At 52.2% G+C, this 11,003-nt stretch overlaps 4 protein-coding genes across 4 annotated transcripts; 2 read left to right on the top strand and 2 right to left on the bottom strand.

Moving 5' to 3' along the window:
* Window positions 1–888: 888 nt before the first annotated feature.
* Window positions 889–5,303, top strand: VDAG_09292 (multidrug resistance-associated protein; the record flags this gene model as incomplete). The annotated part of the gene is made up of 4 exons (XM_009655594.1): window positions 889–1,020; window positions 1,118–3,499; window positions 3,566–3,888; window positions 3,983–5,303. 4 exons carry the CDS (start codon window positions 889–891, stop codon window positions 5,301–5,303), a joined length of 4,158 nt encoding a protein of 1,385 aa, XP_009653889.1.
* Window positions 5,304–5,509: 206 nt separating this feature from the next.
* On the bottom strand, window positions 5,510–6,289 carry VDAG_09291 (NAD-dependent epimerase/dehydratase; the record flags this gene model as incomplete). Its single annotated transcript, XM_009655593.1, has 1 exon — window positions 5,510–6,289. One exon carries the CDS (start codon window positions 6,287–6,289, stop codon window positions 5,510–5,512), a length of 780 nt encoding a protein of 259 aa, XP_009653888.1.
* A 1,288-nt stretch (window positions 6,290–7,577) lies between these two features.
* VDAG_09290 (cytochrome P450 71B28) lies at window positions 7,578–9,587 on the top strand. Its single transcript, XM_009655592.1, has 3 exons — window positions 7,578–9,055; window positions 9,114–9,258; window positions 9,313–9,587. The coding sequence occupies exons 1-3, from the start codon at window positions 7,653–7,655 to the stop codon at window positions 9,352–9,354; spliced, it is 1,590 nt and encodes a 529-aa protein (XP_009653887.1). The 5' UTR covers window positions 7,578–7,652; the 3' UTR covers window positions 9,355–9,587.
* Window positions 9,496–10,680, bottom strand: VDAG_09289 (uncharacterized protein; the record flags this gene model as incomplete). The annotated part of the gene is made up of 3 exons (XM_009655591.1): window positions 9,496–9,509; window positions 9,871–10,278; window positions 10,332–10,680. 3 exons carry the CDS (start codon window positions 10,678–10,680, stop codon window positions 9,496–9,498), a joined length of 771 nt encoding a protein of 256 aa, XP_009653886.1.
* Between the last annotated feature and the right edge of the window lie 323 nt (window positions 10,681–11,003).

Raw genomic sequence — 11,003 nt, 5'->3', positions numbered from 1 at the left:
CCTTGTCAATCGAGTTAAGGGGATACAGACCCTCGAGGCTGTCAGTAGCTCGCTTGATCTTGCCGATGTGGTGCTGGACTGCAGTAGCAGGGTCAATGGGAAAGAGATGTGTGACTGTCATTTTCGCAAAGATCTATCAGGCAGCGAGTTTCGGCAGATTAAGTGACATGAGGCCAAAATATCCCCATGTTGGCCTCAAATAGCTACCTACGCTTCTCGGAGAACAGTCCTCCCGTCGCTATCTCGAATATCTGTTGGGAGTCCTGGTGAAGCGACAGGCTATCGCGGCACGTAGCAGCGTCATCTTGCTTTCTCGCAGGACTGATCCGTAACAGCAACTGTAACGGCCGCCCTACGTAGAAGCCCCCCTATACTCCCAGGCATCATACAGGAGCCTATTGCAGGTGCGGGGTTGGCAAGATCGCTCGTCAAGGGGGCCATGCAGGGTCAATGTGCTAACGCGACAGCTCTGTATGCAAGGTCATAACTTGCTCAATTAGCGGTCTCGGCGAACGCAAATCTCACCATATTGATCCACAGAATTGTCTCTTGGGGCCCTGACCGATTGCTGAGTACGCACAGGTGCCACTGGTCAGTGGCCGGCCGACTTACCAGCAGATCCTGAGGCATCGCACGCAAACACCAGGCTGACGATGAATGTGTGGAATGTATCAAACCTCGCTAAAGGTGAAAAGTTTAGTATGTCAGAAATTTGGAAGAGGGAGGTGCTGTCTGGCAGTAGGGTTGACGAGCGTTTTTGAACATACCTTACGTGACAGGCGAAAGTTTTCGGAAGACAGCGACCCCACGAGTTACCCTGAAGCCAGCTACCAGCCCCTGATTGCGCGCCCTGTGTGGTAGAGGGAGTGACCAACTTACACTTTCACCATGGCACACTTCAACCCTTTCAGGACTCGTCGGACATCAGACGACGTACCAAGAAGTCGAATACCGTCTCCTGAAGAAAATGCCAGCATCATCAGTCAGCTTCTCTTCACATGGCTCGGTCCTCTGCTTACGGTAATTTCTTGCAACCCCCTTCCATTTCCCGCCTGTCTCTCTAGCTCAGAAGGGCGTTTTCCTGTGTGATGTGCATCACTGACTCCGAACATTACAGACCGGTTACAAGAGGCCACTGGAGTATGAGGATATCTGGCTCGTGCCGCAAGCACGTTCCGCCGCCTATCTGGCGCTGAATCTCATGAAGTCCTTTGAGAACCTGATCATCGACAAGCAACATCATGGATCCCGACGCCGTTGGGGTTTACCAGTACTTGCGTGGGCACTTCACAACTGCTTCAAGTTTGACTTCTGGGTTGGTGGGCTGTGTCAACTTGTGGAGTCTATTCTGCAGGCCATGGCTCCGTTCACCTTGCGTTTCTTGATTATCTTTGCTAGAGATGCCCATTCGTTCATCAGGGGCGAACAAGATTCGCGACCACCCCTTGGCCGCGGTGTCGGCCTCGTGCTGGCCATAACTGCCATGCAGGTGATTCAAAGCTTCTCATCGAGCCATTTCCACTACCGCAGCACATTACTCGGGGGCCAAAGCCGGAGTGCGCTAATCGCTGTGGCGTTTTCCAAGTCACTCCGGCTCTCAAGGCGAGGCAGAGCGGGCGGCGAACTTGGCATGACCGAGGCCACGATGGTCTCGACAGGGCAAGCACAAGATCAACTTCGATGGCAAATCTTGAAAGAGGGATGGTCTAATAGCCGTGTCATGAGTTTGATTTCCACCGACGTATCGCGCATTGAGCAATCGTGCACCACCTTCCACCTTGTGTGGACGTCGCCGATTGCCATTCTGCTTACCATTACGTTGCTAATCATCAACCTTGGATATAGCGCACTGGCAGGCGTTGCGGTGCTTGTTCTCGGCCTCACAGCGTTGACAAAAGTGGTCAAGGTCCTGGCACGTCTGAGAGCCGCCGTCAACATGGTCACAGATCAGAGAGCTGGGCTCACACAGGAGATCCTCCATGGCATCCGCTTCGTCAAATACTTTGGCTGGGAATCAGCGTTTCTCCATCGCCTCCAGGCAATAAGGGCCTCGGAAACAAGTTCACTGCAGATCCTACATATCACGAAAAGTGCCATCGGTGCTGCGTCGATGGCGCTTCCCATATTTTCCAGCATGGCAGCCTTCTTGGTTTACTCGTCCACGAATTCTGGACCGCTGGACCCAGCACTTATCTTCTCATCGCTGGCGCTTTTCAACAGTCTACGGACACCTATGAACTGGCTCCCAACATCCATCGGTCACTTGGTTGATGCCGACGCTGCGTTGAAGCGATTTGAAGCATTGCTATTATCTGAAGAGTCTCCTGCCCATCCTGGTGCAACGCCCGGTCTGAAACATGCTATCGAGATACAGAACGCAACCTTTACTTGGGAGAAATCTTCCACTGGATCCGAGGAACAAGCGACAGAGACTGCAGCTAAAAGTCGAAAGACCCGTCGATTCAGAACACTAGGCCGCTACCCGCCAAAAGAGGCTGATAGCACGTGTACGCCCAGATACGATGGCGAAAAGGTGGCAGGGCGGAGCAACGAACCACCATTCTCTCTTGAAAACATTTCCGTTGCAATATCTTCACAGGAGCTTGTAGCAGTTGTTGGTTCGGTGGGCTGTGGCAAATCGTCGCTGCTCAGTGCCTTGGCAAACGACATGCGTCTGGTTCAGGGGACCATGAAGTTCAACTCCAACGTTGCCTACTGTCCGCAGTCCGCATGGCTGCAAAACGCTACTATCCGGGAAAACATTTTGTTTGGAAGAAGCTTTGATAAGGAGCTCTACAGTCGTGTCACCCACGCCTGTGCCCTTGAAGCCGACTTTGCGTTGCTTCCTCATGGCGACCTTACCGAAATTGGCGAAAAGGGAATCACGCTCTCGGGCGGGCAGAAGCAACGGGTGAACATCGCAAGGGCGATTTACTCGGATGCTGGAATTGTTCTTCTTGATGATCCTCTTTCAGCGGTTGATGCACATGTTGGGAATCACATCTTCAACCAAGCCATCAGCGGTCTTCTGCATGGAAAGTGCTGTGTGCTCGTCACGCATCAACTGCAAGTTCTTCGCCGATGTGATAGGGTCATATGGATGACGAATGGCCGCATCGAGGCATTCGATAAGTATGACGGTCTTCTGGAAAGCTCAATCTCTTTCCGAAGGTTTGTGCAAACGTCAGGTACTGTGAGCTCTGGCGAGACGCAAGCAAATGAGGAGATAGAAGACAGCACTTGTGCTCCTAAGGAAGGCGCAGCATTGCTGAACGACTATGTCAGTGAAGACAAAAGGAAATTGATGCAAGAAGATGTCAAGGCCGTCAACAGCGTTCCTTGGAATGTCTACCATGTCTGGATGAAGTCCTCTGGGAGTATTCTGAACATGGCGGCAGTACTCATCCTCATGTGCATCTTCCGAGCTGCAAACCTGCTGACGTCGCTGTCACTAGCATGGTGGGTATCGGATGCTTATGGCCTCTCCCGCGCGTCATATGTGAGTCGTCGGGTCTCTTTCTACCTATCATGAACATGCGTTGAGTTCCTTGCTGACTGGACAAAGATTGGACTCTACGCTGGTCTGGGTGTCGCGCAAGCCGTCCTCCTCTTCGCTTTCTCCATGGTCGTCTGCATCGTGGGTACCAGAGCGAGCCAAAAAATGTCTAACGATGCGATGTGGCAGATCCTCCGAGCCCCGATCGTGTTTTTTGATACCACACCACTAGGTCGCATCATACATCGATTTACGAAGGACGTTGATACAATGGACAATAGCCTCACTGACTCCTTCAGGCAGTACCTCATAGTGCTGAGCTCCTTGCTTGGATCGTTTGGTTTCATTATCGCTTACTTCCACTATGTCAGTCGAGTTGGATTCCGTTATTTGTAAGCAAACTGACATGCCGGGTATATAGTTCGCCATCGCATTGGCCGTCGTATCAGTTGTGTTAGTCCTGGCTGTATCGTATTACCGAAGCAGTGCCCGAGAGTTGAAACGGTACCACGCAATTCTCGACGGGGCCGTGTTTGCGAAATTCAACGAGGCACTCGTCGGCGCGTCCACGATACGAGCGTATGGACGCGAAGAACACTATGTCCGTGATATTCATCGAGCCATCGACGACATGGACGGCGCCTACTTCTTGACCTTTGCCAACCAACGTTGGTTGTCCCTACGACTCGACAACCTAGGCAATATTTTGTCTTTCACGACCGGGATGCTTGCTGTGACTACGACGCTGGTTGTGTCGCCTAGCATCACTGGGCTCATTTTGAGTTATAGTCTTAGTTTGGTTGGCATCATACAGATTACGGTGCGCTACTTTGCCGACGTCGACAACTCCATGTCCAGCACCGAGCGACTGCACCAATACACATCCTCACTCGCCCGTGAAGCCTCGCTCGAGGAGGACGCAGCTTTCCGACTCCGATCAAGCTGGCCAGAGAGCGGCGAGATTGTATTTGAATCAGTGCAAATGAGATACAGGCCGGAGCTGCCCCTGGTCCTTGACAACTTCTCGTTGACGATTCGCGGGGGTGAGCGCATCGGCATTGTTGGGCGGACAGGTGCCGGCAAGAGCACCATTCTCTCGACTCTGTTCCGCCTCACGGAGCTGAGCGGTGGCCGTATCATGATTGATGGGGTCGATATCGCTCAAGTTGGCCTGCACAGTCTACGCTCAAGGCTTGCCATTATTCCACAAGACCCTACGCTGTTCCGGGGAACGATACGTTCGAATCTGGACCCGTTTGGCAGACACAGCGATCTTGAAATGTGGAACGCCCTTCGTCAGGCTCATCTCCTTCCTGGAGAAGACCCGTCTGAGGCCACTGGCCTCGCGATAGACGCAACATCCGATGCTACCGACCATAGTCTTCGCGACATACAAACAGCCACTCAGTCTCCAGAGAACAACATGGAGACGCGGATCACCCTCGACGCCATTGTGGAAGAGGAAGGTCTGAACTACTCCCTCGGCCAGCGACAGCTGTTGGCCCTGGCGCGTGCGCACTTGAGGAACGCACGTATCACACTCATTGACGAAGGGACCAGTAGCGTGGACAGCGCGACTGATGTCTTGGTGCAAAAGACAATTGCTCGGGAACTTAGCAGTGGCAAGACTCTAATCGCTATTGCTCACCGTCTGCGTACCGTCCTATTGTACGATCGGGTCTGCGTCATGGACCAAGGCCGTATTGTCGAGCTCGGTCCGCCGCTGGAGCTTTGGAAGCAGGCGGGGGTATTTCGAGGAATGTGTGACAGGAGTGGTATTACCCGAGAGGACTTTTCCGATGGATGAGATGGGGTTAATTGCTAGGAGTGTCGTGAGGCGGCGCATGGATGTCTAGCTCGTGCTATGCAGTCACCCATGGCCCCCAGACAATTCAATGGCCAATCTCAACATGTTTTAAGCCAGATCATCATGACCAAGAAGCAAAATGACTTTTGAAGGCTCGAGAGTCCTTGACGTATCCAGTCCTTTGGGAATTGCTGGAATTCGGTCGTCTAATAGTATCCATCAAAAGTATCCTCGCGCTTCGCAGACACGCCCCTAACAGCTTCTTTGATCGGCAAATCACCCTCCCCGGGACCCAGGATATCGAATGCCAGGCCCGTGGTCCACTCATCCTTGATCGCAGCAAAGAGCACAGCGGCGACATCGGCACGGCTGATCATGCCCTGGAGACCGACCTTGCCCGCCCTGATTCGGCCCTCGGCCTCCTTCTCTGTCAGACCGCCAGGCCGAATGATGGTGTACTCGATTCCCCGGCTCCGATTGTTGACACGCAGGTCCTTGTCGGCCTCGAATTTGGCCCTCAGTGCCGGCTCAATAACACCCCACATGCGGTCGCTCAGCTTGATGTCTGCCTCACTGTACCAATCAGGTGTTGGCTTCTTCCGGTCGCGCACATCAGCCGAGCTGATGGCGACGTAGCGCTTCCGTGGAATCTCAGCCTGAGCGAGGGCGTCGATGACCTTTATGGCGCCGTCACGGTCGACCTCGACAGGGGCGCGGGGGTTGCTGGCGGCCCACACGACGGTGTCGGGCTGGGTGCGTTCGAGGATCTTGACAAAATCTTCCACCGTGCCGGAGACTAGGTCTTGAACAATGGGATGAGCGCCGATGGCGATGAGCGAGGGAACCTGGTCAGGGTTGCGAATGATGCTGTAGACGGCGTGGGCGGGGTTTGCGGCGGTGAGGAGCGACGTGAGGTGACGTGCGGTTTTGCCGTTCCCGCCGACGATCAAAGTCGTCGGAGGGTGAAACAAACAGGCGTCTCCCATGGTGTCAATTTGTTATACTACACAGTTGTTGTCCGGGTCTGTGATAGATGGCAATTGGACTGGAAACGAAGGTTGAATGACCACCTGGCCATGACGAAATACGAGCTTGGCCCTACTACGACATCAGCCACCTACTGCCAAAGGAATACCCCGCCACGAAGAGGAGGGATGTGGGGCATGTCATTTAGTAATCCGTCTCACCGAGTGACAAGAATATCCTGTTCCATGAAGTGTCAAGTTTGTGCTTCATTCTGCGATTCAATACTTAGATAGGTAAGTTTGGCGGATGAATTCCAGCACGTGACGGCAAAAGGCTTGGTGCCACAGTTACGCTTGCTTATGCTTGCCCCCTGACTGACGGTGCCCATGCCTTCGATTAAGCGCCCTCTCTGCTACAAGGCAGTGAGAATCGATGGCTATCAAACATTCTGGGAATAGTGTCCCTCGCGCCACTCTCTTATAGATACAACCGCCGCGGCAATGACTACCCTGCTTGTAAGTAATAACCCGAGATTATTTTTTTCCCTCTGCGCCTAGCAAAGTCGGTAACATCAGCTTAGTCGAGAAAGTCATCCTGGAGCCCTCGTCGCGACCTCATAAGGAGACAGAACAAGCCCATAAGCATCGAGGCAACGTCTTGGGTACCCAAAATGGTAACTCCATACTGCGTCTGGTTGAGATGGCCGGTGAATGTGCCCGGATAGTGTACGCCTTCCGACCGGCGAAGGGATGTATCATGGCCCTTATAACGTGCTTGTCGGACCTATGGACCATGGAGAGACCCTTACCAATATATGGTCATTTTTAGTTCAAAAGTATTCCAGACGCTGGTGACTGGGAAGCCGCACGTTCGATCTCGAAAATCTCAATCATGTTCACGTTGGCAGCCGAGTTGGTGACGTCAAGGGCTTTGCAGAAAATGCTCATCGATGCCGCAAATTTAACAACGTTTTGTACCTACTTTCTGCATCGCTTCAATTGAATTTAGGGCCAGGAACAGGGAAGTGATCTGCGGAATAGCCCACTTAAGTCTCACGACAATCGTCGCGTCCTTTCACAGACCGTTAAAGCTAACAGCTTAGATACGTTACAGGCGGGAGCAAGCTGGGGCTGAACGGACACAGCATACTCCGCACCCCAACAGCGCTACGAAAGGGCGCTGGTCACTTGTCAAAAACTTATCAATCGCTGCTCTCCGACTCGTCAATTCCATTGACTCGAACCGAGGTGTGTTCCCGCGAATTGTATTAATAGTTGTTCCTTCGCCAGATAAGGTAGACTTTGTATCAAACGAGATCGACTGGTTTCAAATATCACATCCACAGAGACACCATCAAATGCTACCTAGGCATCAAGATACATCATGCCGGAAGTAGCTTTTCTATCAGCTGCCGCAGCGCTGGTTGCGGCCCTCGTTTACATCGTTAAAGTCCTGATTATAGAACCATTGATCACCAGCCCATTGAGCGATATCCCTGGACCAAAGTCTTTTGCCCTCACCAGCTGGCGACTGGCTTGGGAAGACTGGAATGCAACACGTACGCGAACCATCCATCGATTGCACTCCGAATATGGTCTGGTAGTGCGCATCGGGCCAAACGAGGTGTCTTTCAACAGCCTGAGTGCATTGCGAACCATCTACGGGCCCGGCAGTCGATTTGGCAGGACAAGATTTTACCGCATGTTTGATGTGTACGGCGAGCAGAACCTGTTCACATTCCATTCGACGAAGGAACATGGCAACAGGAAGAAACTACTTTCCCATGCCTATTCAAAGTCGGTTGTGCTGAAGGAGCCAACGACACGCCTCGTGGAGGAGAAGGCCCGACAGTATCTTGACCTGATCAGCACTGAGCCACAGGGCATCAGCGATGTCTTCCTCTCGATGCACTACTACTCCCTCGACAACATCACCGCTTTTGTCTACGGACAACACGGGTCAACGCGTGCCCTGCAGGGGTCGAAGAATGATCAAGCCTTGATTGACGATATCTTGCACCCATCTCGCCGCCGGCTATCGTGGTTCTTGGTGCACTTTCCATCATACACAAAGTGGCTGTACTCGTGCAAACCCTTCATGGACCGGATTGTAAAGCCGATCCTGCCCATGCAACAGCCGACTACTTATACCAGCATACGGAGATTCGCGTTGCAAGCTTTTCAGAACCTCAAATCAGCGCAGGAGGACTTGAAGGTTTCGGAGGAGTCGAGCCATGCGGAAGACTCATCCATAGTTGGCCAGCTATGGTGCCATCACGAGTCGCAACGGCCCGACGGTATGAATGACATGCAATTGGCTTCGGAATGCGCAGACCACTTCCTTGCGGGAATCGATACAACGAGCGATACCCTCATGTTTCTGGTTTGGGCGCTCTCTCTTCCCGAGAACGAAAGGTTCCAGGCTAAGTTTAGAGACGAGGTTATGGACCTGACAGGAGATTCTCTTAATGAGCATGGACATCCACGCGTGGACGCCTCAGATCGATGCACATATCTCAATGCGGTCATCAAAGAAACATTGAGACTTTACGCGCCCCTGCCGAGTACCGAACCGAGATCCATGGATGCCCAGTCAATAGTCGACGGCTTCCAGATTCCACCCAACACTGTTGTCGGGATGTCGCCTTATATCATTCACCGTGATCCGAAGGTGTTCAAAGACCCCAGGACGTTCAACCCGGAGAGATGGCTAGGGCCGGAAGCGGTTGAATTAAACCGTCATTTTTGGGCGTTCTCGAGTGGTGGAAGAATGTGTATCGGCATGCAGTAAGTGAAGACTTCAGCTGTCGTTCCAGCAAACAGTTTGTGGGCTAACCGCCGGTAGCTTGGCCATGGCGGAAATGACCACCGTCACTGCCGCTCTCTATCGAAAGTACAGGACGTCCATCGCGCCAGGATTCGAAGGTGTAGCTCCAGGCATCACTGCACGTGTTGAGGTCTTTTCAGATGACCGATTCGCAAAGACTAAGGTCGGTCTTGCTCCCTATTATAACTACCTACACATTCAGCACTGACCATAGCAGGAACACACTTGTCTCGTTCAATTTCATGAATTGAGTAAGTGAGAAAGGTGTTGCACTCTGGAGTGATGCTTTCCAACTCGGCAGCGCATGCAGTGAATAGAGACAGTCCTTTCTTGGCCAACCCATCCACGCGGCCTGTGAACGCGTGAACAGGGCTGGGAACAGTATTGCTCTGTTCTAGAGTCAAGGTGATCTTGCTATATGTCAATTATCAGTTGCAATGATTGTTGCGTATCGCTGCCCTGTCTATGAAATTGATATCATACCAAGCCTTCAAAAGACGTCTTTAAACCCTGAAATGTTATGCCTTTCTCTCCATCCTTAAACTGGACTGCCGGCTTCCCTCCGAACCACGCACAATCAATCCCAAGGTCCTCCACAGAGACCTCTGCGGCAAGGACTCTAGACAGAAATGACCTAGTCTGAGCAAGTAATCTAGCCGCATCCGCGTTTTTGGTGATGTGTCCCGAGGCAATCGTGACCTTGCCTGCTCAGAAGTAGCTTAGGAGGAGTTGCGCGGAGAGGCGGAATTGGAGCTCAGGCATGTGAAGCACTTACTGCAATTGACTTCTTCCTCTTGATTCCAACCATGAACGAGCTGCTGTAACCTATCAATTGTATCTCGATACTCGGAGATACTTCCGCCCTCCGGAAAAAGGATAGGTGCGCGCTCATAAACCGTATCACCAACAAATAAGACGCGGTTCTTCGCATCCCAAATAGCAATCTCATCGGGCATGTGACCTGGTGTCTGAAAAACCACCAAGTTCAGGTCCTCCCCAGAACTGCTGACCACTCGAGCACCATCCTCTGCCCAGTGGGTAACATGATACCTTGGCAGCTCCATGCCGACGAAAGCACATAGCGAGGCGCTTTTCAGCTTATGAGGATCTGTCAAATAGTCTTTCCCCGCAGAGCTTGCCCAGACGGCAAGTCCGGAGGTCCTCATAAACTCAGGCATTCCTCCTAGATTGCTAGAGTCAGAAGGTCTTGGTGGTAAGAAGATGAACGAACCGTACCGATGTGATCATAATGACAATGAGTAGAGATAATTGTATACGGTTTCACACCAGACCGGTTTAGTGGAAGACCTTCATTGTCAGGTACTGGAATCGTCTCGAGATACACCTTGAGCGTGAGATCTATGGAGGGCGTCTGTGTCGATCCTCCACAGCCCGAATCAATGAGTACAATATCGTGCAGGTAGATTTTGACATAAATCAATGGTTCCTCGCCCCATCTATCGTTCTCTTTTACGACAAATGTGGTTGAGTTAAGGCGTTGGCATGAGAATGCTGGTGTGAGGGGGCTGGTCCTGTTCTCCTCAGCTGCTGCGGGGTCGTTCTCGATTCTTGACAATTGACACATTCTGCGAGACAATATCACCAAGAGGATGTCAGATCATGTAGTGCTTGTGCCTATAAAGATGATGCAGGCTTTTGTCGCGATAAACCTGGGTCTGAAGGTAGGTGGATGGTGTATGGCCTGCTGAAATGCAGTGGGAGGCGGATGACGAGGCCCATCTCATGGCTTTGTCGCGTGGATGTGGTTGGAGCCGCCCTATCCTGTGGAGTCAGCTCAACTGCGTGTCACTGTGTGCTGCATTTGGACATCAACTCATCAAGCGATCGATGGTTACTATCCTCGCGGCTCTTGGTAGCTTATCGCGAAGGAGACTTCTATCACGATAA

Source organism: Verticillium dahliae, genomic scaffold (genome assembly GCF_000150675.1).
Source record: "Verticillium dahliae VdLs.17 supercont1.25 genomic scaffold, whole genome shotgun sequence".
NCBI lineage: Eukaryota > Fungi > Ascomycota > Sordariomycetes > Glomerellales > Plectosphaerellaceae > Verticillium > Verticillium dahliae.
This window is presented reverse-complemented; position numbering and strand designations above follow the sequence as displayed.

Coding starts and splice junctions, on each gene's coding strand:
- VDAG_09290 (XM_009655592.1), top strand. CDS start 7,653: ATGCCGGAAGTAGCTTTTCTATCAGCTGCCGCAGCGCTGGTTGCGGCC. Junction 9,056..9,113: donor AGAATGTGTATCGGCATGCA/GTAAGTGAAGAC, acceptor AACCGCCGGTAG/CTTGGCCATGGCGGAAATGA. Junction 9,259..9,312: donor ACCGATTCGCAAAGACTAAG/GTCGGTCTTGCT, acceptor TGACCATAGCAG/GAACACACTTGTCTCGTTCA.